General features: G+C 44.9%; 2 protein-coding genes across 2 annotated transcripts; one reads left to right on the top strand and one right to left on the bottom strand.

Moving 5' to 3' along the window:
* Window positions 1–1,294: 1,294 nt before the first annotated feature.
* On the bottom strand, window positions 1,295–11,606 carry TRIM41 (tripartite motif containing 41). Its single transcript, XM_060239249.1, has 6 exons — window positions 10,327–11,606; window positions 8,831–8,926; window positions 7,212–7,442; window positions 4,884–4,906; window positions 4,456–4,583; window positions 1,295–3,211 (listed from the first exon to the last, which is right to left on the bottom strand). Exons 1-6 carry the CDS (start codon window positions 11,269–11,271, stop codon window positions 2,691–2,693), a joined length of 1,944 nt encoding a protein of 647 aa, XP_060095232.1. The 5' UTR covers window positions 11,272–11,606; the 3' UTR covers window positions 1,295–2,690.
* LOC132572332 (E3 ubiquitin-protein ligase TRIM41-like) lies at window positions 11,408–22,367 on the top strand. The gene is made up of 6 exons (XM_060239250.1): window positions 11,408–13,492; window positions 14,904–14,999; window positions 15,953–16,183; window positions 18,097–18,119; window positions 18,892–19,019; window positions 20,511–22,367. Exons 1-6 carry the CDS (start codon window positions 12,548–12,550, stop codon window positions 21,029–21,031), a joined length of 1,944 nt encoding a protein of 647 aa, XP_060095233.1. The 5' UTR covers window positions 11,408–12,547; the 3' UTR covers window positions 21,032–22,367.
* The last annotated feature ends 3,832 nt before the right edge of the window (window positions 22,368–26,199 follow it).

Raw genomic sequence — 26,199 nt, 5'->3', positions numbered from 1 at the left:
CTTTACCTTTTATATAAATATGAGTGTATTTTGCGAAAAAGGCACTATAGATAGACCACTGTAATGACAGGTTTTCTGTATCACCACCTCTCATTTTAAAAAAAGCAAGTCTCTAGTCTTTTTCCTTGCAGAGATATGAGGGAAAAGGCACTGGTTTGAAGCAGGAAAGGGGAGAGTCTGGAAGTCCCCATCAAAGCGGGCAGGAGAAAACACCTGACAAAAATGATAGCCATGAGGGCAAAGGTGACTCAAAATTGGCTTCCAGAAAAAAGACCAAGGTAAAAGTCTCAAAAGAACCAGGAACCCCCTCCCCACACCACAGGAAGGGGTTGAAGCAAATGCACAAAAATGCTTGCAGGTGTCAAGGGATAAACAGAAGCATTATGGTGCCAGAACCAACATAAAATCCATGCAGGAAATCCTACAGGCCCCCTCAAATACATACCATCAGTCTGAACTGACTGGGCTTTGCTGTCTTACAATCTAGCTCCCCACTCAATCGATACAATCCAAAGTAAAGCATTCCCCAAACAGAATGCTTATCCAGCCTTTTTGGACATCATGCTTGTGACCTGGCCAAGAGGAAAATATCTCCTTAACAGGCTTACTGTACGGAAGTGAGCAAGTAAAGCTTTTCATAGTATGGCGGTAAACAACACTGCATGAAGCCTCTCTTGAAAGGATACATTATTTATTCCCCAGGCCAGCCAGCAACTGGGACACCTCTCCTTCAACTGTCACACCTGGTAACTGGTTCCATTCTATTTAACCCTTTCCTCTGCCTTAAAAGTTACACACATAAGACGACTGCAGATTTATACCCCGCCCTTCTCTCTGAATCAGACTCAGAGCGGCTTACAATCTGTATCTTCTTCCCCCACAACAGACACCCTGTGAGGTGGGTGGGGCTGAGAGGGCTCTCACAGCAGCTGCTCTCCCAAGGACAACTGCCATAGCTATGGCTAACCCATGGCCAGTCCAGCAGCTGCAAGTGGAGGAGTGGGGAATCAAACCTGGGTCTCCCGGATTAAAATCCATGTACTTTTAACCGCTACACCAAACTGGTTCTGTACTGTAGAAAAGGGACCCAAACCAAGAAACAGCATCTTTTAGAGAAGGCAAATTAGAGGCTTTCTCTCACACCTGCCCTAGGATCAGTGGTGCCATTGGTGATCAGACTAGGAACAGACAGCCAGACTGCTAGATACACATACAATCAGTCACATTGGGGACATAAACTATATCTCATTACACCCAGTCACTCACACCATTTGAACAGATAAGGAGCAAAAACTTAACTTGTACAACTTTCATTTATTCTCAGGTTTTTATCCCCAAAAAACTAAATTCCATTTTAAGTCTCTTTTTAGCCAAAAATAGTTCAAAAGGAGCTCTGTAATGCCAGAAAGAACCAAAACACACACACAGCTAATGCAGTTAAATCCCTGGGTGGTTTGAGGAGTGGGAGAGTAGAAGAATTCAGTTGCAAGTGTGTGAAATTACAGGAAGGCAAGAAGTTTAAAATAAGTCACCTAAACCTCAGGGGTAGGGTGAAGGTGAGGGCAGCAGTGATGGAGTCCCACCACCAAAGCTTCACGGTGGGGCACACTCATTCTGGTAGCCATGGTCATCCAGCAGCTTCTAAGAGAAGACCCTGTCCACTTGGACTTGCCATTGGCTGAAATAGATAACTTGTAAATCACACACTGGTAACAGCTATAAATGCTTATAATTTAGGCAGAAGAGAGAGAAAATAACAGCAAAGAAAGGAAAACAGACAGTGAGGACATTACATCAGCTCACACATGGAGTAGTGGGATGGGACTGATGGCTGTGAAAAACACCTGATGGTAGTAAAGAATAAGAGAAGTTAGCCTGTCTTAGAAAAGAAGAAGTCAGGCACTGGAGCAATTAGAATGGGAAAAACCACCCCAGATCAAAAACCCAGGCACAACACTTCTCTAAAAGCTGTATTTAAAACGTAGACTGTCACCTTGAACTGATTTTCTGACACTTGGTGGTGTCCTGGGACCAGACAGAACTACGTCAAATTCATGCTGGGAAAGCAGTTCTAAGGACATGCTGATACCAGGCATATTGCTGGGACACCAAAAGTTAGGGATTGCAAGAAATCTATGATAGTCAAACAGCTTTAGAACAGCTGGGAAACAGCAGTCCTAAGGTTGTGCCCAAAATTTCCTTTCCCTCCCCCCTCCCCCGCAAAAAAAATGAAATTGAGGGACTGCCTGCTAGGTAAGGCTCAATTCACAAGCTTTTGGAGAAAGAAAGGGGGTGGGGTAATCAAGGATACAGAGACCTTGGAGAAAAAGAGGAAGGTCCCAGCCAGTAAAGCCTGCTCACAGCAGAACCCCAAAAGGCAAAGGAAGAGAGGTTCTTGGATGCATTTGAGCCACAACCAGATTTCCAAAGGAGGAAAAGAAAATTGGATCAATAGCCTGGGCAGAGCCACACCAAAACACAGCTGGGAAATAATGGCCCTTTGGAAGAAGGAAGATGAGTCCTTGCCAAATTGGATTCACATCAGGATAGGAATCCACCAAGCTCTAAGGGTGGAAAGGAGCATGAATCCTGTACCAGGGGTGAATAAGAGGACAGGAGAGTTTGTGCCTACAAGAGGCTAGGGTGGTGATAGCATCTAGTTATATGCAACAGCAGCAGCAATGACACCATCAATTGCAGAGTTTGATGCGGGTGCCCTTGGAAAGGATGCGGAAGAAAGGGAAAATGCGCTCATGGAAAGAGGCATTGAAAGTGTGGATGTGGGTCATGCTCTCGGCATTGTAGAAGCTCAGCTGGCCCCGCTCATAGTCCAGGTAGACACAAAAGCGCCGGAGCTTCTCTGATGGAGAGAGGGACGTTTCCTCGGTGGTTGTCAGAGCCTGGTATTTCTTCCCATTGGTCCCCACGCACCAGATCTCCCGCTTCAGGTGGGGTCCTCTGCTGGACTTCTCTTTGCGTCTGGCTGTTTCACGGGCCGCCCCCACGGCCCAACCCCACCCACCACTCACCTCCACTTCCCAACAGTGGCGGCCCCAGGTGAAGCCCTTCAAAGCCAGCACGCAGTAGTCGGAGTTGAAGCGTTTGGGAGTGTCAGGCACATCTCGCCAATGTTCCCCGAGTCGGACACTGCGGCAGTCTGAGGAAAGGGTGAGGCGTGGATGGGCTGTCTCCGGGTCCAGGGTCAAATCGACTGTGCACAAGGGATACAGAGGGAAAGAACACATAAGCAGGAGGTGGAAGCTTCACCTCTGGAACAGTTAAACATCAGTCAAGTTTGGAATTTCTTTACACTCATCTCCTGTTCTATCCAAAATGGAGCGGGGCAAGTAACATTATTTATGATTGAATAAAATGATAGAACTGTGTCTCTAGTGAGTTTGCCAACAGGAGTTTACAACCTCTCAAAATTCAGATCATCTCAGTTCTTTTCAGTTACCATATTTCTAGCTCTGAGAAGAGTCTGGGAAGTATTAGTGTAATTGTGGTAGTGCACCTTCAGGGGATAGAAATAGAATTTAACAAGTAGGAGTGGAATCTATAGCAAACAGATTAACTATAGCAAACCTGTAGCTTTTGAAACCCTTAAACTTCCTTTTTATCTGCTACCACGGAGCAGAGGCTTTCTATCGGTTTTGACACCTCTGCTCAGCCACCCACATTTGAGGTCTAGAAACGTTTTCAAAGAGGTGGAAGGGATGTGAAAATTGACACAGCATTCTGAAGACCATACACAAACCTCTCATTCATACTACCATTGCCAGAGTGCTCAATGTGTGTTACACAAACTGTGACTAGCCTTTCTGACAACTCTACAAGATCAGTCAGTATTTAATCACCCACGCTCTGTAGATGTGGGGCTGAGCCTTCATGAGACACAGCTACTTAGTGAATTTCTGGCCCAGCAATGCTGCACACATTTGGAAGCAGCTAAGTACACATCCCTTGAAAGAACTGTCTGTCCAGGACAACAGCAAGGACTATATTCTCCCCTAGGAACATACCAGCTCTTTAAGATTTTCTGTGGAGATTCTGCTACACATTCCCTCACCATCTGAGAAACAATGAGGTGCTATATGGGCCATGGCTCACTTACCAGTAGCACCGAAGCCTATGGTAGTTCCACATCAGGCATTTATTTGCAGGGGTCTATCCATGTTATCCTCCACAAGCTACTTTATCCCAAAGGTGTTTGTCATTTAAGACATATCCCTTGCAGTGATCCTTATGTTAGGCTTCCTGATTGTCTTTAGTTACTGTAGATGCTTTAAAAATGTACTATAGTCTTAAATTTTGTGTTGGGTTATAGCTGTTATCTGTGATCTACCTTGACGTTTGACACAGAGTCATGAGAAGCACCACAACAAACACGATAGTTGCATTACCGTACAACTTACAGCCCGACAGCAAAGGGAAAGGAGCTAGTTTGCCCCCTACCTTGAGGGACTTTGCAGAAGACTTTCTCCATCTTCCTCATCAGGGTGTCCACAAGGAAATAGTTCCGATATTTCTTTCCTGTGTCCACTGGCACCATCTCAGGATCCTGAAATTTTATGTTCTCACACCTGTTGGAATGATCATATGAGATTTACAGTATATCTAAGGTACATACATGGTAATCAGCACTGCAATAGTTTCTAAACCAGGAACACTTCACACTCAGTGTAGCTGACATTTTCCAACATTTTGAAGTACCAGATTTCTTGTCACCCACTGAATTCAGGTGCCCACTAAAACAAAAGACTGTAGAAAGCCACAGAATCCCAAAGAGAAGGGACATCATATCCACTTAGGCCACATGTGGAGCATAAATCAACCAGAAATATACAGCAAGGACAGCAATGGGGGCAGGGGGGACAACTAACCTGACTAAGGTGCCTTTGAAATCCTAGAAGAAAGGAAAATTAGGTTAGTAACTGCAAGAGTCCAAAACAGTTTTGTAAAATCAAGGTGATTTTTAAGATGAAAATCAAACATTTCCATTACAATTTTACCAAGAGAAGACATACAGCATTAACTTTTAAATACAGGAAAACCAGGTTTAAAGAAAAGACCACCTGCCAATAATGGGACTATTTATTTAGAGTTATAAAAATTACTCTATTCAAGCTTCCCAAGGACCACCTTCAACCTGGTAATCGTTGAGGTGGGGAAATGAAGTTAGACAAAAATCTTTAGTGTTGGGATATTAACAATATAAGCGTACTACATGGAGGTGTGGCAGTCACTCAGACCCACCTGTCTGGGGAAGGGGCTTTACTTTAACCAGTCACATGCCTACTGAAACCTCTTCCACTGAATCAAAGCAACACACAAACCATTAAATCACAGTGATGCTTAGTAATAGAACTCTCCATTAAAACATCCAATCTTTGTCAGTCACAGCCCTGAACTCTTCCGGTTCCAGCTTCAAAGAGGTTCCAGTCAAGCACCAGTCAATGCACCTAACTAAAAATTATCTAAAAATAAACTAGTAACTCCAGATGTATGGCTTTTGTGTACATTTTTCAAAAACGGTAAAGGTAGTCCCCTGTGCAAGCACCAGTCGTTTCCAACTCTGGGGTGACGTCACATCACGTTTTCATGGCAGACTTTTTACGGGATGGTTTGCCATTGCCTTCCCCAGTCATTTACACTTTCCCCCCAGCAAGCTGGGTACTCATTTTACTGACCTCGGAAGGATGGAAGGCTGAGTCAACCTTGAGCCGGCTACCTGAACCCAGCTTCCACCGGGATTGAACTCAGGTCGTGAGCAGAGCTTGGACTTACAATACTGCAGCTTACCACTCTGCAGCATGAGGCTATCTTTTCCTACAGGCTTACATTTTACAGGCACCCTCCAAGCCTTATGTTTGGGCTGGGGGAAATGGAGGAACATGCAGAAGCCTGGCAAGGAAGCAGAGCTTGGATAGAAAGCATGCAAGGTCCTACACAAGGAGGGAGACTGTTCACTCCCTGAAACTGAGCAGTAGCAAGGCTGCTTTTGAAGGGAGTGGATCCCAGTAGACCAGAATCACTCCCACACGGCATGGGGTGGGGGTGAGGGATCAAGTATTGATGAAGTAGGAACTATGGAACACAGTCCTATTAGGCAGTTTTCTTATTTTCCAGCTGGCTTTTCTGTATAAGCTTTGTCCTTGGGAGTTGCTGTAGCCTTGGGAAAATTCTGCCCTATTTTTGCAACCGTTCCATATTACTGTTATGGTATTTGTTTAATAATCTGTTTATTGTTATTCTACATTGGTCCTTCATGCCTCATATTTGGGCATATATCAGGGTATGCCCTGAGTGAAAAGGGAGAGGGGGCAGGGCTGGAAGAACAGGGAGGGTGCCCTAGAACCAAAGTAATGGCAGCCATGGAAGGCTGCTCCAGAACAAAAAGGGGTAGGATGAAGGGGAAGCAGAGTGACTTCAGGAAAGTGATTTCAGGAAAGGATTTCAGATTTCTGCTTGTGGGAAATCTGTACAGCCCCCCATTCTACTACAGCCCTCTAAAGGTGCGAGATGATCCTCTGAGCATGCTCCATTAGACACTATTTTCACACTGGAATTTTTTCTGGGCATCAAATCAACCATGTGGATTTGTTCTTTGTGTCAAGAGCTAGCTGAACAGAAAAACAGCCTCTAGAAACTCATTTGAACAATAAGCAATGCATTTCTTCATTTCAGACTGCTTGTTCAAGTTTGTACAAAGGAAAAGGAACTTTCACAGGAAATCTGAAATACTCTAAGCAAGATGTAGTCAAGCCTTGCACATCAAATGAATCTACAAATTCCATAAATTAATTTGCATAGCATACATGGAAAGTACTACCTTCCATCAGAGATGCACCGACACCTTAGTGGCACAGCATCTTCTTAGAAGGCTGTAAAGTCCAAGTTCATTCTTTAACATCTCCAACTAAAAAGGGTCAGGAAGCAGGTGATGTGAAAGACTTCCACCCAAACTCCTGGATGGCCATTGCCAATCAGATCAGGAAATGTAGATCTGGATAAGCCGATGGTCTGACTCAGTATAAAGCAGCTCCCTGTGTTCAGGACAGTTGGCCCTGCCAACTCATTTTTCTGCGGCTCAGTATTGCAAACCTCTGCCTAGGTCCTGTACTACTCCACCAAAACCACAACACAATACCCTGCAAATTCCGGCTACCATGCAATCAGGCAAGGTGGGGAAAGGGAGATAATCCATCCACCTTGAGCAGCTGCAGACCATCCTGCTTGCTCTTGTCTTCAGCTTCTGCAATGAGGCGGCTGAGCGCAGCACACTGCTCCTCCAGGTGAGTAACATTACTATTCTGGCGGGCTAGTAGAATGTCGTAACGATCCTCTAGCTGATGCAGCAGCTGTGCCTGCTCCCCCACAAGGAACTGGTGTAGCCGCTCAAAGTCTGACTCAAACTCTTTCATATCCAGCTTCATCTTGTTCTGCAGAAGAGAAAGGAGAACATAAAAAATGGACAGAAAGGAGACTGAAGGCACATTTCAACATGGCAAAATGGAAAGGCATGGTCATTTCCTTCTCTCTGATAGCAAATAAGCAGCACTGAATCAGAAGAAGCACTGTCCCTATAAAAATAATGCAATGGCAATCACCAATGTGTGGGTCTGGATCAGGGGTGGCCAAACTGTGGCTCTTTCACACATACTGTGTGGCTCTCAAAGCCCCCACCACCCCGCTGGCTGGTTGGAGAAGGCATTTATCTCTTTATATCACTTCTCCAAGCCATGACAGTTGGCAGCATAGAGAATGCATTTAATGTTGAAGTTGCTTTCTTTCCACATCTTCCCCCTATATTATCCTTCCTTCCGGCTCTCAAATTCTGACATTCATGTCTTGTGACTTTCAAACACCTAACGTTTATTTTATTTGCCTCTTACATTAAGCAAGTTTACCCACCCCTAGTCTGGAACGTTCTCCTGGTTGAGGTAAATCAAATCAATTAATAGTTTGAACTCACTGAAGGTGCTCCTGACTTGATTGGGCTATGGATTTAATAATAACAACAACAAAACAAAAACACTTAACACTAAAAACTGTGAAAACAGATTTTATCATAGCAAAGGGAATATGTGTTGCAAGACGCTACCTAGCTGTAACATCACCAGCTAAATCCACAACAGGCTTTGTCCTTCAGAAGTTTTGTTTTAATTACATGCAGGTGTGTGTCAACTTAATCAACCAACTAAAATTCAGATGATTCATCAACAAAGATTTGTTGAGAAACCACCTCCCCCCACCAAATTCTGCACAGGAGCCAAATAAGGAAATTCACTTTTATTTTGTTGGGATGCAACAGTTGAAGTATCCTGCCCCTCCCACAGAATCTGGATGATAGCTAAGAAAATATTCTGTATGGCCTGGTAAAAGGTAAAGGTAGTCCCCCTGTGCAAGTACCAGTCATTTTTTACTCTGGGGTGACGTTGCACCACGACATTTTCATAGCAGACTTTTTACGGGGTGGTTTGCCATTGCCTTCCCCAACCATCTACACTTCCCCCCTAGAGGGAGAAAAAGAATGCAATACCCAGATGCAATGAAGTCCAAGACTCTTGATCTTGGCAGATAAGACCAGATGTGATACCTCAGCTCATCTCTTTAGAACACATGCCTAGGCAGTTCAGGAAATATTACCCAGCAAAGCAAACCCCTACAGGAAAGCCCACCAGGTCAAAGGACAATACACCACAACAGTACAAACTTGACATTTGCTCCTCAGACTAAGAGTTTTCCAAGCTCCTAGTGAGCACAAGGAAAACAAGAGATCTGCTAGCCAGGATTGTAGTACAAGAATTCAGAAAAAGGGGCCTCCTACTCTGAGTTCAGCTACTTTCTCCTGTTCACTCGACTTCTGCTTCAGAACTGTCTCCAGTTTCTTCTTCAGTGGATCCAAGTGACTCTGGAGCTTAGCCTTAAAAAAAAAAAGAGAGAGAGAGAGAGAGAGAAACTTCCCCTTGAATATTAGCATCCATATATCTTTAGTGTGCGAATTAGCAAGTAAGATCTCAAGTAAATGCAATACATATTTTTTTCCATGACTTCTCCCTACATCCATGCGTGGAAGCATAATCTGAATCTTTTGAAGTTAAATACACCAGGAAGCGGGGGGGAGGGAGGGATGTCACTATAATCTTTTAATTCCTGGCCACCTAGCTTTAAAAACAGATTTACAACTGTTGAAGTAGCATGCAGTTTTCAAATCCCTGAATCGCTCAGCTTTCATTTTGACAGCCAGTAGACTGCACTCCATTAGTACTGAGGATTCAACTCCTCCCCCAATCTTATAAATAATGATAATTCTTCTGGCCATCTTTATAGCATTGTTTTTCTACATGAACCACCGTGAGCAGGTCTCTGAAGAAACAGCATATGCGTTTACTAAGTACAACACATTTTTGCAAGTCAACTAACAGCATAACAATGGTAATTCCAACACATGCTCGTAAATACTTTAAATATATCTTCCAAAGATATCTCTGTTCTATAAATGTGCCTGATTATGTCCGCAATTAAAGTACTACACTACTAAAAAGGCTGATTTTTACAGTTACAATTTAACACCCAAATATGCTACTAGTCCTACAGCATTTGTACAAGACTACTTCCGATCAAATCACACCCTTCTTTCTTTAGTACAAAAACTGCATTAGCTGGTTTCAATTTTTATTTCTCCTTTTTCTCAAATGCTTAGTGGAAAACATCGTTCGTACAAACACTGTTACATAATTTCAATTTTTATTTCCAATTCCACTCAGATACTTAGGGGCAAATAGTGAAATAAATGTACTGAGCTAGAGCAGGGTGCTCTCCCTCTGCCTGTCTGTCTAGTGCTGGGTGTTGTCATTATTATACTTCTAGAAAACTAAAAAGGATTTGTAGTTTAAATTCCATAAATATGCCTAGTGGCATAACTGTACATACAAAAATATGGATTTTATGTTGATGCAATAGTAAAATGAGAAAGGAAGCACTGTATGTAGCTCTGCTTTATCTGAAACTTTAATTTTTAGATTCATAGAATCATAGAGTTGGAAGGGGCCATACAAGTCAACTAGTCCAACCCACTGCTCAATGCAAGATGAGTCCAGAACATCCCTGACTAGAGTTTGTCAAGCTGCTGCATAGGATCACTTTCTAAACACAAATCTGGACCAATCTAGAATACAAACCCTGCTCATCAATGGTTACAACATATTTCAGAAAAGTTACACCCTACTCTTACCCCATCACAATCTTTTAGTGAAATCTCATGATACTGGTTAAGAGATACTCTATCATTCACATTATCCCCTTCCCGTTGCTGCTGCTCACCTTGTATTCTTCCACAATTTCCTCAAGAGGCACGACATTATGGTGCTTATGGCTGTGCGATTCCCTGCACACCACACAGATCGGCTCCTCATCCGCCTCACAGAAAAGCTTGAGGGGCTCCTGGTGCTTCTCACACAAGACGCGCTCACCTCGCACACCTCTGCCCGCTGCCAAGGCCGATGACACTCCCAACGCATCCCCTGCCGCCGCCAACTCCACCACCTCAGCTGGAGGGGTTGTGCTCTTGAAGGGCTGAGGATGCATCTGGCGGATGATCTGCACCATGTTCGCCAGCTGAAGGTTGGGACGGAAGTTGCGGTGAGGAAAGGTTTTGCGGCACTGTGGGCAGGTGAAAGACTGGCGCGGTGGTGGAGTAAGAGGGGAGTCTGCCTCGTCCTCCACTGCTTCATCCTCCATCACTTCCTCCTCCTCATTGTAATTATCAAAGAACAGGTCACCCCCCATGGCATCCTCCCACGTCTCATCCGACCCAGGATCCTGGTCCCAAAAGTCTCCGTTGACTTCTTCATCCCACGCGATCTCATCATCTTCATCATACCCATCCCGAGATGCATCGTCGTCGTCTTCTTCCTCAACCATGTCCCCACCATCCAGGTACTCCTCTAAATCATCCTCATCATCACCATCTTCCTCCGGTCCCAAGTCGTCTATCCCTCCATCATCCACCGCCTCCTCAGAACCAGGCCTGTAGTCACCATCGGAGCCAGACGCTCCTCCATCATCTTCGCCTTCATCTTCCTCATCTGGGCTGTCCTCGGCAGCGGCACCCCACAACTGAGTGATGCACACGCGGCAGAAGTTGTGGCCGCATCCGATGGACACCGGGTCCGTGAAGTAGTCCAGGCAGATCGCACAGACAGCCTCCTCGTGGAGGGTGGCCACGGGGTTCAGGAGGCCACCACCTATGGGCCCTGCCGCCGCCATGGCCTTCGAAGGTCCTCCACACTGCTGGGAGGGGACCAACTCACGCCTGCCTGCTCCTCCACCGACGGACCTCTGCTCTACCTAGCAGTCAGCTTTTCTCTCCGTCCTGCTGCTACCACCTCTCTTCGCACTCGAACTCCACCCCTCCAGAACGACTTTCCTTCTTCCCCAGCCTCAGCCAGTCCTCGCAGGCTCCCCTCTTGCTTCTGACAACTTCCCTTCCCTCTCCCCTTCCCCCCAATTTCTAAATAAGAGACGCGAACACCCAGGCTGAACAGACCTCCCAGACCTGTCTCCCTCACGAAGCTAGCTGCGCGACGCTCTGCCACACCCCGGCAGTCCTACTCTATGGTCGCTTTATAATGTCTCACGCCGGATATTGAGGGGGAAGGTGGGTGATGGTTCACGAATCCCGAAGTTCGCAAGTACGATGGCAGCCCTTGAGGAAAAAACGCTGCGCTCCGTCGACGTGCTAAACGGCCCCAAGGATTGTCTGTAGAGAATTTTTTATATAAGGGTTGTATAGAGCTTCATTGTGATTCCAGCCCAGCTACGAATCACATCATCCGGAAACTGACCGGAAGTTCCTTTCTATTCTGTTACGGGTGTTTCTGTGGTTCCCAAGGATAATGTCTACCGGTTAGGTCGGTGCTACACAGCAGGAAAAAAGGGCAACGTATGGCCTCTAACCGGAAACGAGGCGCAAAGAACTCGCGCGATAAGCGACTTGCTCTGGGCGCCACAATCGAATTGCCTCAGACTAGCGACCGGTGTGAGGCTGGTGGCAACGGCGCGCGAGAAAAGTGACAGAAGCCTGAAGCGGGAGGGGATGAAGGCAGAGTGGGCGGGTCTAGACGAAGAGCCTCCTCCCTTTCAAGGAAAACGCAACAGCGCTGTCGCGAGGAGACCTTAATTTATGTGTGGGGCGTGAGGAAGTTATAAAGCTACCATAGAGTAGTACTGCCGGGATGTGACAGAGCGTCGCGCAGCTAGCTTCGTGAATAAGAAAAGTCCTGGGTGTTCGTGGTACTGGCTGTGATTTCGGAACCAAGGTGAAGGAGGTATTTAGAGGCGTCTGGGAGGATTGGCTAGGCTAGGGACTAGGCCTTTAAGAAGGAAAGTCGTTCTGGAGGGGTGGAGTTCGAGTGCGAAGAGAGGTGGTAGCAGCAGGACGGAGAGAAAAGCTGACTGCTAGGTAGAGCAGAGGTCCGTCGGTGGAGGAGCAGGCAGGCGTGAGTTGGTCCCCTCCCAGCAGTGTGGAGGACCTTCGAAGGCCATGGCGGCGGCAGGGCCCATAGGTGGTGGCCTCCTGAACCCCGTGGCCACCCTCCACGAGGAGGCTGTCTGTGCGATCTGCCTGGACTACTTCACGGACCCGGTGTCCATCGGATGCGGCCACAACTTCTGCCGCGTGTGCATCACTCAGTTGTGGGGTGCCGCTGCCGAGGACAGCCCAGATGAGGAAGATGAAGGCGAAGATGATGGAGGAGCGTCTGGCTCCGATGGTGACTACAGGCCTGGTTCTGAGGAGGCGGTGGATGATGGAGGGATAGACGACTTGGGACCGGAGGAAGATGGTGATGATGAGGATGATTTAGAGGAGTACCTGGATGGTGGGGACATGGTTGAGGAAGAAGACGACGACGATGCATCTCGGGATGGGTATGATGAAGATGATGAGATCGCGTGGGATGAAGAAGTCAACGGAGACTTTTGGGACCAGGATCCTGGGTCGGATGAGACGTGGGAGGATGCCATGGGGGGTGACCTGTTCTTTGATAATTACAATGAGGAGGAGGAAGTGATGGAGGATGAAGCAGTGGAGGACGAGGCAGACTCCCCTCTTACTCCACCACCGCGCCAGTCTTTCACCTGCCCACAGTGCCGCAAAACCTTTCCTCACCGCAACTTCCGTCCCAACCTTCAGCTGGCGAACATGGTGCAGATCATCCGCCAGATGCATCCTCAGCCCTTCAAGAGCACAACCCCTCCAGCTGAGGTGGTGGAGTTGGCGGCGGCAGGGGATGCGTTGGGAGTGTCATCGGCCTTGGCAGCGGGCAGAGGTGTGCGAGGTGAGCGCGTCTTGTGTGAGAAGCACCAGGAGCCCCTCAAGCTTTTCTGTGAGGAGGATGAGGAGCCGATCTGTGTGGTGTGCATAAAATCGCGCAGCCATAAGCACCATAATTTCGTGCCTCTTGAGGAAATTGTGGAAGAATACAAGGTGAGCAGCAGCAACGGGGAGGGGATAATATGAATGTTAGAGTGTTTCTTCAGCCAGTATCATGAGATTTCACTAGAAGGTTGTGATAGGGAGCGGGTAGAATGTAATTTTTCTGACAAATGTAACCATTTGCATTGTTGATTGGTTTGGATTTGTTTTTAGGGAAAATGGAAATTTCAGGTAAGTGGGAGCTACATGCAGTCCTTCCTTTATCATTTTTTCTACTGTATCAACATAAAATGCATAATTTCATATGTACAGTTATGCCATTAGCCATGTTTATGGAATTTTAACTACAAATCCTTTTTAGTTTTCTACAAGTAAAATTATAAGAACACCCAATGCTAGACAGAAGGGCAGAGGGAGAGCAGCACAGACTGCTGCATTCTGCCTTAACTTAGTATGTCGATCTCAATTTTTGCCACTGTGTATTTGAAAGGAAAGGGAAATAAAAATTATAACTACATAACATAGGGGTTTTTTGCACTAAACAAAGAGGTGTGTGATTTGATTAAAAGTATTCTTGTACAAACATTGTAGGATTAGTAGTATATTATGATGTTAAACTAGAACTCTGAAAAATCAGCCTTTTCAGTAGTATGTTATAATCTCTGTAGAACATTAGTTGCGGGCATAATCAGGCACATTTATACATTAAAGATACCATTGTAACATATGTTGTATTTACAAGCATGCACTGGAATTATCATTATCAAATGGAGTTGATTGTTTTGCAAAAGTATGTTTTGTTAGTAAATATATATGCTGCTTCTTCAGAGATCTACTCAAGGCAGTCTATGAAATAATAACAATACAATAAAGATAGCAAAGGAATTATCAGTATAAAAAAGAAAGTATGTGTGGGGGTTTGTCTCAGTGCTAAGGAATTGCAGTCTGTACTGGCTGTTGAAATGGAAGCTGAGTGATCCAGGGGTTTGGGGAAAAACTGCTGCATGCCACTTTGGTAGCTGTAAATCTGTTTTTCCAGGAGTGGGAGTAAATCTGTTTTTCCAGGAATTAAAAGATGATAGTGACCAATACTTTCTCTAAGCTGTAGAGTCTTGTGAGCAAAAATTCTACTTCATGAGCTACTGGTATTACTGTTGAGTGAATGATTTGGCTGCTGCATGAATTAGTTTGCTCTGGGGCCATTTTTCCTAAGCTAAGACAAAAATGTGTGAGCCAGAGGCTAAAAAATTCTGAGCTTGCTCACACTATTGATAGTGAACCCCCCCCCCGGGTGTATTTAACTTCAGAAATTCAGATTATGCTTCCACACATGGATGTAGGGAGAAGTCATGCAAAAATATGTATTGCACTTACTTGAGACCTTACTTGCTAATTCGCACACTAAAGAAACATGGATGCTAATATTCAAGAGGAAGTTTGTCTTTCTTTTTTTTTTTTAAAGGCCAAGCTCCAGGGTCACTTGGATCCACTGAAGAAGAAACTGGAGACAGTTCTGAAGCAGAAGTTGAGTGAACAGGAGAAAGTATCTGAACTGAGAGTACGAGACCCCCTTTTCTGAATTCTTGTACTACAATTCTGGCTAGCAGATCTTTTGCTTTCTGTGTGCTACTAAATTGTGCTCACTCTTGGAAAACTCTTGGTCTGAGGAGGACGTCACCAAGAAAATGATAGTACTGTTTTGGTGTATTGTCCAGTAGGACAGGGGGCTTCCTTGTGGGAGTTTGACTTGCTGGGTAATATGTCCTGAACTACCCAGGCATGTGTTCTAAAGGGAGGAGCTGAGGTACTATATTGCCCTTATTTGCCAAGATCAAGGGTCTTGGACTTCAGTGCATCTGTGCACTGAAGGCTTCTTCTCCCCCTACCAGCCCATCCAGAATATTTTCTTAGCTATTACCCAGTTACTGAGCGGGAAGGATACTTCAAGTGTTGCATCACAACAAAACAGCTGTGAGTTTCCTTATTTAGTTCCTGTGCAGAATTTGGTTTTTCCCACCTCACAGCAGTTGTATAATGAAACAAATCTTTGTTGATGAATCATCTGAACTTTAGTTGGTTGGTTAAATCTACACACACCTGCATGCAATTAAAGCAGACCTTCTGAAGGACAAAGCCTGTTGTGAATTTATCTGGTGATGTTACAGCTAGGTAGCATCTTCCAACAAGTATTCCCTTTTCTATGAAAAAGGTCTATCTTTATAGTTTTCAGTTATAATTTTATATTATTTAATCTGTTGCCCAATAAAGTCTGGGGCACTTTCAGTGAGTTGAAACTATTAATTGTTTTGATCTATCTGGAGAATATTGCTTCCCTGATTATCCAGACCATCACAGTAGTGATTACCATTATATTTATAGGGACATAGCTTTTTTTCATCCAATCCTGTTTATTTGCTGAGGAAATTACTATGCCTTTCTATTTTGTCATGTTGAGACATGCCTTCAGTCTCCTCTCCATCTGTTTTATATATTCTCCTTTCTCACCTGCAGAACAAGATGAAGCTGGATATGAAAGAATTTGAGTCGGACTTTGAGCGGCTACACCAGTTCCTTGTGGGGGAGCAGGCACAGCTGCTCCACCAGCTAGAGGATCGCTACAACATTCTACTAGCCTGCCATAATAGTAATGTTACCCACCTGGAGGAGCAGAGTGCCACGCTCAGCCACCTCATTGCGGAAGCTGAAGACAAGAGCAAGCAGGATGGTTTGCAGCTGCTCAAGGTAGATGGATTCTCTCCCTTTCCCCACCTTGCCTGGTTGCATGACAGCTGGAATCCGCAGGGTATTATGTTGTGGCACTGTAGTTTTCATTGAGTAGTACAGGACCTAGACAAAGGTCTGTAATACTGAGCTGCTGAAAAATGAGTTGGCAGACTCCACTGCCATTAACACAGTAAGCAGCTTTATACTGAGTCAGATCTTTGGCTTATCCAGGTCAGTGTTGCCTGCTCTGCTTGGCAGTAGCCATCCAAGATTTTGGGTGGAAGACTTTCACATCACCTGCTTCCTGATCCTTTTTAGTTGGAGATGCCAAGGAATGAACCTGGACTATACAGCCTTCCAAGAAGATGCTGTGCCACTAAGGTGTCAGTGCATCTCTGATGGAACATAGTACTTCCCATGTATGCTATGCAAATTCATTTATGGAATTTGTAGATACGCTTGACGTGCAAAGCTTGACTATGTCTTGCTTAGAGTATTTCAGATTTCCTGTGAAAGTTCCTCTTCCTTTGTACAAACTTGAAATGAAGAACTGTATTGCCTATTGTTAGACTGAGTTACTAAACATTTTTCTGTCCAGCTAGCTCTTGACACAAAGAACAAATCCATGTGGTTGATTTGATGCCCAGAAAAAATTCCATTGTGAAAATAGTGTCTATTGGAGCATGCTCAGAGGATGTCTATTGGAGCATGCTCACACCTTTACAGGGCTGTAGTGGAATGGGGGAGGGGGCCTATACAGGTTTCTCATAGTTAGAACATCCGTTCCTGGAACTTTGGTTCTAGGGCTTTATTGGAGAGCATCCAGAGCACCTTCCCTGCTCTCCCCCTTTCCTTAGGGTGTGCTCTGATATGTGACTGAATATGAGGATGATTGGCCAATGCAGAATAAGAAGAAACAAATCATTACAGATCCTGTACTAGTAAAACAGTTACAAAAATAGGGCAAAATTAATCCAGGGCTACTACAACTGCCCAGGGCAAAGCTTATACAGAAAAGCCAACTGGAAAATAACAAAGCTCCCTAATGGGACTGTGTTCCATAATTCCTATTCCTGTGTCAGTACTTGACCCTTAACCCCTGGGTGGCAGAGATTCTGGCCTACTGAGATCCACTCCCTTCAAACCAACCTCTCTATTGCTCAGCTTCAGGGAGTGAATATCCTCCCTCCTTGTGCAGGGCCTTACATGCTTTCTGTCCAACCTCTGCTTCATCGCTGAGCTTCTGCTTGTCCCCCCAGTTTCCTGAGCCCAAACATAAGGCTTGGGGGGGTGCCTAGAAAATGTAGGCCTGTAGGAAGATGTCCACAAAGACCACATATCTGGAGTTACCAGTTTATTTTTAGATAATTTTTAGTTAGATGCATTGACTGTTGCTTGACCGGAACCTCTTTGAAGCTGGAACCGGAAGAGTTCAGGGCTGTGCCTGACAAAGATTGGATGTTTTAATGGAGAGTTCTATTACTAAGCATCACTGTGATTTAATGGTTTGTGTGTTGCTTTGATTCAGTGGAAGAGGTTTCAATAGGCATGTGACTGGTTAAAGTAAAGCCCTTCCCCAGACAGGTGGGTCTGAGTGACTGCCACACCTCCATGTAGTGCACTTGTATCATTAATATCCCAACACTAAAGATTTTTGTCTAACCTCATTTCCCCACCTCAACAAGCACCAGGTTGAAGGTGGTCCTTGGGAAGCTTGAAGAGAGTAATTTTCGTAACTCTGAATAGCCCCATTATTGGGAGGTGGTCTTTTCTTTAAACCTGGTTTTCCTGTATTTAAAAGCTTCTGCTGCATGTCCTCTTTTGGTATAACTAGGATGGAAACAGTTGATTTTCATCTTTAAAGCTTCCTTGTTTTTTAAAAAGTATTTTGTTACTCTTGCAGTTGCTAACCTAATTTTCCTTTCTTCTAGGATTTCAAAGGCACATTAGTCAGGTTAGTTGTGTCCCCCTTCTCCAATGCTGTCCCTACTGTAAATTTCTGGTTGGCTTGTGCTCCACATGTGGCCTAAGTGGATACGATGTCCCTTCTCTTTGGGATTCTGTGGTTTTCTACAGTCTTTTGTTTTAGTGGACATCTGAATTTGGTGAGGAGGGCAGGATATAAATGGAATTAAATAAATAAATAAATTCAGTTGGTAGCAAGAAATCTAGTACTTCAGAATGTTGGAAAACGTCTTTTACACAGAGGTTAAATTGTTCCTGGTTTAGAACCCATTGCAGTTCTTTTGTTGATCCATATTCAGCAAATTGCAGTTTGTTACTTGTCTACAAATTAGGATTCTAAACTGCACTTTAAATCTGGTCTATAGTTTTGTTTTGCTGCCAAGAAACAGTCTGCTGCTTCATTTCATGTGACTGGCATGGTACAACAACCAGGACATTTTCAATCTACAAACCGAAGAAAAACAGGCCAAAGTGTATGTGTGCGTGTGGGGGAATTATATCTTGAAATGCTACCCACCAAACATTTTCAACAATCCTATTTTTTTCTTTCATTTCCTTTCTTGAATCTCATTGTTCTTTGTTCATTCTTGGTTGACTATTGTGCAGTTGTGTTAAAATAAAGGGGGGGGGGCAGGTCAGGAATGAACGGGGTACCAAGAACTGAGTTCTCATTGACTCACCCTCCCCGCCGACTCCATGCTTTAGCTGCTGATTACCATGTATGTACCTTATATCTAAATCTCATATGATCATTCTACCAGGTGTGAGAACATAAAATTTCAGGATCCTGAGAGGGTGCCAGTGGACACAGGAAAGAAATATCAGAACTATTTCCTTCTAGACACCTTGATGAGGAAGATGGAGAAAGTCTTCTGCAAAGTCCCTCAAGGTAGGGGACAAACTAGCTCTTTTCCCCTTGCTTTCGGGCTGCCAGCTATACGGTAATGGAAGAGTCATGTTTGTTGTGGTGTTTCTCATGACTTTGTGTGTGTGTGTCAGAGAAATGTCAAGGTGGATCAGAGATAACACAGAATTTAAAATTATAATGCATTTTTAAAGCAACCAACGAAAATTAACAAAACTAATTAACACAAGAATCTCTGCCTGGTGTAAGAATCACTACCAAGGATATGTATTGAATGACAAACACCTTTAGGAATAAAGTAGCTCGTGGAAGATAACATGGATGTGGCCCTGCAAATAAATGCCTGATGCAGAACTACCATAGGCTGCAGTGCTACTGGTAAGTGAGCCATGGCCCATATAGCACCCCAGTGTTTCTCAGATGGTGAGGGAATATGTAGTAGGCCCTCCACAGAAGATCTTAAAGAGTTGGTATGTTCCTAGGGGAGAATATAGTCCTTGCTGTTGTCCTGGAGAGACAGTTCTTTCAAGGGATGTGGACTTTGCTGCTTCTAAATGTGTGCAGCATTGCTGGGCCAGAAATTCACTAGGTAGCTGTGTTTCATGAAGGCTCAGCCCCACAGCTACAGAGTGTGAGTGATTAAATACTTACTGACATTGAAGTGTTTTTAGAAAGGCCTGTCACAGTTTATATAACACATGTTGAGCACTCTAAAGCTCTATGGCAATGGTAGTATGAATGAGAGGCTTATGTATGGTCTTCAGAATGCTGTGTCAATTTTCATCCCTTCCACCTCTTTGAAAATGCTTCTAGACCTCAAGTGTGGGTAGCTTAGCGGATGTGTGAAAACTGATAGGCAGCCGCTGCTCAGTGGTAGCAAATACAAAGGTGGTCTAGATAAGGGTTTCAAAAGCTACAGGTTTGCTATGAACATATGAATCTGCCTTATACTGAATCAGACCTTTGGTCTATCAAAGTCAGTATTGTCTTCTCAGACTGGCAGCAGCTCTCCAGGGTCTCAAGCTGAGGTTTTTCACACCTATTTGCCTGGACCCTTTTTTGGAGATGTCGGGGATTGAACCTGGGACCTTCTGTTTCCCAAGCAGATGCTCTACCACTGAGCCACCATCCCTCCCCAAGCTATAGTTAATCTGTTTGCTATAGATTCCACTCCTGCTTGTTATATTCTATCTCAGTCTTCTGAAAGTATACTAATACTTCCACAACTACACTAATATTTTCCAGACTTTTCTCAGAGCTAGAAATACATTAATTGAAAAGAACTGAGATGATCCGAATTTTGAGAGGTTGTAAACTCCTGTCAGCATACCCCCTGGAGATGCAGTTCTATCCTTGTATTAAAGTAGAAATAATGTCACTTGCCCCACTCCATTTTGGATAGAACAGGAGATAAGTGTAAAGAAATTCCAAACTTGGCTGATGTTTAGCTGTTCCAGGGATGAAGGTTGCACCTCCTGCTTATGTGTTCTTTCCCTCTGTGTCCCTTATGTACAGTTGACTTGACCCTGGACCCAGAGACAGCACATCCAAGCCTCACCCTTTCCTCAGACTGCCACAGTGTCCAACTCGGGGAGCATTGGCGAGATGTGCCCAACACCTCCAAACGCTTCAACTCAGACTATTGCGTGCTGGCTTTGAAGGGTTTCACCTGGGGCCGCCACTGTTGGGAAGTGGAGGTGAGTGGTGGGTGGGGTTGGGCCGTGGGGGTGACCCGCAAAATGGCCAGACGCAAAGAGAAGTCCAGCAGAGGACCCCACCTGAAGCGGGAGATCTGGTGCGTGGGGACTAATGGGAAGAAATACCAGGCCCTGACGGCCACTGAGGAAACGTCCCTCTCTCCATCGGAGAAGCTCCGGCGCTTTTGTGTCTACCTGGACTATGAGCGGGGCCAGCTGAGCTTCTACAATGCCGAGAGCATGACCCACATCCACACTTTCAATGTTTCTTTCCATGAGCGCATTTTCCCTTTCTTTTGCGTCCTCTCCAAGGGGCCCTGCATCAAACTTTGCAATTGATGGTGCCATTGCTGCTGCCGTTACATATAACTGGATGCTGTCCCCACCCTAAGTACAAAACTCTCCAGTCCTCTTTGTTCATCCCTGGTACAAGATTCATGCTCCTTTCCACCCTTAGAGTTTGGTGGATTCCTATCCTGATGTGAATCCAATCTGGCAAGGACTCATCTCAGTTCTTCTAAAGAGCTACTACGTCCCTGATCTGATTCCCCCCCCCCCCCCCCCACTCCTTTAGAGATCTGGTTGTGGCTCAGATCTGTCCTTGCAAAAACCTCTTTCTTTGCCTTTTGGGGTTCTGCTGTGAGCAGACAGCTTTACTTGCTGGGTCTTTCTTCCAAGATCTCTGTATCCTTGATTACCCTCCCCCCTTTTCCTCTGGAGAAGGCTTGTGAATTGAGCCTTATCTGGCAGCAGGTAATTCTCCATTTTATTCGGAGAATGGGAATCTGCCACAGCAAGAAAAAGCCTTGGGACTACTGTTTTCCACCCATTCTAAACCCATTCAGATCTTAGATTTCTTGCAATCCCTAACTTTTGGTGCCCTGGTTATATGCCTGCTATCAGCATATTCTTAGAACTGCTTTCCCAGCATGGATTTGACCTTGTTCTGTCAGGACACCACCAAGTGTCGAGGAACCACCTAAAATGTTGGTCTACATTTTAAATACAGCTTTTAGAGAATCATTGTGCCTGGTTTCTGGATCCAGGGTGGTTTTTCCCACTCTAACTGCTCCAGTGTCTTTTTCCTCTTCACTAAACACAGGCTAACTTATCCTTATTTTTACTACCATCATACATTTTTAAAGAGAAGTGGCTATCAGTCCCATCCCACTGCTGTGTGTGAGTTGAGATAATGTCCCAGCTGTCTGTTTTCCTTTCCTTGCTGCTGTTTCCCTCTTCTGCTTAGATTGGATTTATAGCTGGTATCAGTGTGTGATGTACACATTATTTCAGCCAATGGCAAGTCCTAGCTGGACAGACTCTTCTGCTTAGATGCAGCTGTGGATGGCCATGGCTGCTGGAATGAATGTAACCTCAGAAGTTCACTGTAAAGCTTTGCAGATGGGAGTCCATGGCTGCCCTCACCTTCACCCTACCCTGAGGTTTAGGTGACTTATTTTCAATAATTTCACTTGTTTGCAGTTGAATCCTTCTGCTCTCCCACTCCTGGAACCACTGGGGCTTCAGCTGTGCCAGCTATGTGCGTATGTGTGTGTCTGAGTTCTTTTTGGCATCACAGAGCTCCTTTTGAACTATTTTTGATTAAAAAGAGTCTTCAAGATTTAGTTTTTTTGGAGAAAAACTTGAGAGAATAAATGCAACTCGTAAAAGTTAAGTTTCTGCTTCTTTTATCATGTGTTCAAATGGTGTGGGTGGGTGAAACTTGAGATACAGTTCATAGCCCCAATCCAATTGATTGTATGTGCATATAGGAATCTGGTTGTTTGTGTGTAGTCTGATCACTGGCAACAGCACACCAGTAACCCTGGGGCAGCCTCTGCTTTGCCTTCCTCAAAGGACTGTGTGTTGGTTTGGGTCTCATGTGTGTACCTTTTAAGGCAGAGGACAGGGTTAAACAGAATGGAATCAGTTATTAGGATTATAGTTCGGGGAGAAGTGTCCCAGTTGCTTGAAGGCCTGGAGAATAATGTCATGTCATTTCAGTAGAGACTTCATGTAATGTTGTTGACCTCCGTACCATGAAAAGCTTTACCTGCTCATTTCCATCCAGTAAGCTTATGTCAAGGGGATAAATAATTGTTCTCTTGGGCAGGTGTTAACCTGTGTTATTTCCAGGCTAAATCTGTTTTGTAAGAGGGATCTTTTTAGTAATATATTTTATTTTATATAAACAAACATAGAAAACATAGAGGGATCTTTTGAATCTTAATAACACTTACAGAAAAAGACCTTGGACACCAGGTTATAAATGGGATTTTATTTATTACATAAATTCTAACAAGGATTTTCTCTCAATCATATTAAGAATTTCCAGAACCCCTACATAGAAAACTAGTGAGAGCATATATTTTCACGCATGTTAAATTAACCCTATCTAGAATGAAACAGTAGCTTTTCTTTAAGCAACACAGAGCAGCAGGGAGCAAACAGTGGGGATGCGAACCTGGACCTCCCCGTTCACATTGCAACACTCTGGCCATTCTGAAGACCAACTGGCTTGGTGATAAGTGAACATCCACAGGCACAAGGGGGTCAGAAGAAGGGCAAACCTTATCCGCATTCTACCATGGACAACAGGGGCATGCTTTGGTTCAGAAAACAGCAGTGGTCTTGGTTTTGGTTGACCTGCAAGCTCCCAACTTACTCAGATCTTGATGCTTGGTCCAGTGGCAGCACACAGCCAGTAGTGGTTGAGGCTGAAGAGAGAGCATCGATGATATCCCCCGCCCCATCCAGCATGTGCAAATGCTTGCCTTCATTCAAGTTCGACAGCATGGCCTGGCCATCCTAAAATGTAATGTAAAATTTTATTTGGATCCCGCCCTCCCCCGCCGAAGCAGGCTCAGGGCGGCTAACAACATTTAAGGTGAACAACACAATAATAAAACAATAAATTCATATTAAATTCACATTAAAACCAATCAATGATTAAAACATCAGAGGGTTGGCAAAAAGGTGGTTTTCCAAAGGCAAAACTCACTGGTGCAATCTATCCCTGCCTTCTGGAAACAGAGCTTTGAATGACCTCTTAAGTCCTTCTTGATAGCAAATCCAACATTTTAAGGATGGAGAAACAAGGTCAGAGACCTGGGGCTAGTTAATGCACAGGCTAGAATCTAGGAGTGGGGGAGGGGAGAGAAGAGTCATGCTCTGTAGACAGAAATCCCTTCCATTAAAATAAAAAAATCCTCCATGGAATCCAGTTCTTAGCTTCTCCTTCAAACTGCTCAGACCCTGAAAATAAAATCCCCACTCTTGGTTTGACCAGATCAGAAACAGCCTCTGGGTATCAACACAGTGATGAAGTTAGATGGCGCTCATGAAGTTTCATCACAGCTCAGCCCAGATCCAGCGATATGCAACACAATCAAGTCTGCACAGCTGGGGAAGCAAGTGGCACCTCAGCCCTGGAGGTGCCACTTGCTTCCCTGGAGCTGCTGATCACCATCCCCAGCTCTACAGCACAAGTCATGTGGACCTGCACCCCCCTTTGCTTCTTGTCCCATTCTTTCTACCCTCTCACATAAAGAACATAAGAACAACTCTACTGCACGAGAATGAGGGCCCACAGAGCCCAGTATCCCACTCCGGACAGCCAGTTTTCAATGGAAGCAGAGTGCTGGTTTATCAGACAAGCAGGAACAATAAGGGGAAAAATGGGTCCTAGAGTCATGGCAGACTTGCCTTGCCACCAGAAGCTGTTGGATAAGGTTGTCTCTGTGCTCAAGTAGCCGGTGTGCTCAGTGTGGCTTGCAGTTAGTCACATTCCCAGACCTGCAAGATCACAAGAGCAGAGCTCAAAGACGTCTTCAAGACTTCACCAAATTGACCCTAGCCTGGATAGCCAAACCAAGCCCGATTTTGTCAACTCTGGTTAGTAGTTGGATGGAAGACCTCCTTGAAATATTAACTTGAGAGGATAGGGACAGGCTGTATTTAGCCACCTCTCTGAATATCTTCCAGGCCCTTAGTAGGGGTCAGTCACTAGAGGTTGCCATGACTTCCAGGTGCGCATGCACGCATACTATATATACATGTGTGTATGTGTGTTTAAAAAGTCATTGCCAAATTGTAGAGGTCCACCAAGGCTTAGAGATGAGTGCTTTAGAAAATAGGGATATCAGCAAAATCAATTGGTACGGTGTCCTTCAAGCATCTGCTTGGTTGTGGTTTTCATGGAGGAAAATAGCCACAGAAGTTCTCTTAATTCAGTGGTCTCTGTAAGAGTCAAAAACATCAGCCTTTTGCTGCATCCCCTTAAACTGCATCTGCACAAAAACCAAACCAACCGTAGCAAGTCAGGGAGAAGCACTACAGCCAGAGGTGGCCAAATTGTTGCTCAGGAGCTACATGCGACTCTTTCACACTTATTGTGTGGCTCTTGAAGTCTTCACTGCCCTGTCTGCCAGCTTGGAAAAGGTATTTCTCTTTGACTCACTTATCCAAGACAAGCCAACTGGTAGCTTGGAGAATGCATTTAAAGTTAAAGTTGCTTTCTTTTGACCTCTCTCTCTCTCCCCCCATCTATTTGCCTCCCTCCTGTCTTTTGGCTTTTAAAAATCTGGCATTCATGCCTGCAGCTCTCAAACATCTGGCATTTATTCTATGTAGCTCTATGTTAAGCAAGTTTGGCCACCCCTGGCTACAGCTGTCTTGCAGACCAATCAAAGGAGAGGCCAATCAGCAGAACCATGACCACCTTTCCTCTTACCTTATCCCCTCTTGTCCCATCATAATTGTAGGACGTGTCTTCAGATCCCACTAAGAGGATCAGCAAACCATGTCAGATTTAATAATTGGGACCATCGAGGAAAGCAGCGGAAGTCTATGTGCACACTAAAAAAACACATGCAAAGCACACAGAGCTCTCTCACACACAAATAAACTCCCCCGCCCTCAACTAGGCAGCCCTCACTTTTACTTGACTGGCAGGGTTCTCCCAAACAACTCCTTTTGAATAAACCTTGGGTTCCTGCTACAGTTAGAGGATGGAGGCAGATTCAGCAGTGATTCCCACTTCTACCCTGCCAGCTCACTCAGAACCAGAGAGAGGAAGGATGTAGCAGCAATTTCCGGAAACGGAAATAGTGTTGATCACTCTATCACACACATTTTTCCATACAATATGGTTACTTCCGGTGCCGGCTATATGGATGAGCTGTTTCGCCTCTGCACACCTTCCAGTGTTAAGTGTAAGCATTGCTACACTTCTCCAGCAAGCCATGGTGATGACTGCGATAGAGCCATACAAATGCACCTAACAAGGTGGTGTCCAGGCTTGTTATGTACTGCGATGTAGTCTTATGGGAGTCCTGTGGCCTGGGATGCAATATGATGGCCCTTTATGGGACAACAGCAAATAATGCAGCCAGCTAGCTTGGCGATGCGATGGCTCCTGTTAGGATTGCAAACAACCTTGACAGGGAAAAAAGAAACTTGCCCTAATGTTGCCAGCTATGGGTTTACCTGGACATAGGGGTGGAGCC

Source organism: Heteronotia binoei, chromosome 5 (assembly GCF_032191835.1).
Source record: "Heteronotia binoei isolate CCM8104 ecotype False Entrance Well chromosome 5, APGP_CSIRO_Hbin_v1, whole genome shotgun sequence".
NCBI lineage: Eukaryota > Metazoa > Chordata > Lepidosauria > Squamata > Gekkonidae > Heteronotia > Heteronotia binoei.
The sequence above is the reverse complement of the archived record's forward strand: the minus strand, read 5'-3'. Positions and strand labels throughout refer to the sequence as shown.

Excerpts from the sequence above, each read along its gene's own strand:
- LOC132572332 (XM_060239250.1), top strand. The coding sequence starts at position 12,548 with ATGGCGGCGGCAGGGCCCATAGGTGGTGGCCTCCTGAACCCCGTGGCC. Across the intron at positions 13,493-14,903 it reads AAATTGTGGAAGAATACAAG|GCCAAGCTCCAGGGTCACTT; the intron begins GTGAGCAGCAGC and ends TTTTTTTTAAAG. Across the intron at positions 16,184-18,096 it reads ATGGTTTGCAGCTGCTCAAG|GATTTCAAAGGCACATTAGT; the intron begins GTAGATGGATTC and ends CCTTTCTTCTAG.
- TRIM41 (XM_060239249.1), bottom strand. The coding sequence starts at position 11,271 with ATGGCGGCGGCAGGGCCCATAGGTGGTGGCCTCCTGAACCCCGTGGCC. Across the intron at positions 4,907-7,211 it reads ATGGTCTGCAGCTGCTCAAG|GATTTCAAAGGCACCTTAGT; the intron begins GTGGATGGATTA and ends CCTTTCTTCTAG. Across the intron at positions 3,212-4,455 it reads CTTCTGCAAAGTCCCTCAAG|TCGATTTGACCCTGGACCCG; the intron begins GTAGGGGGCAAA and ends CCTTGTGCACAG.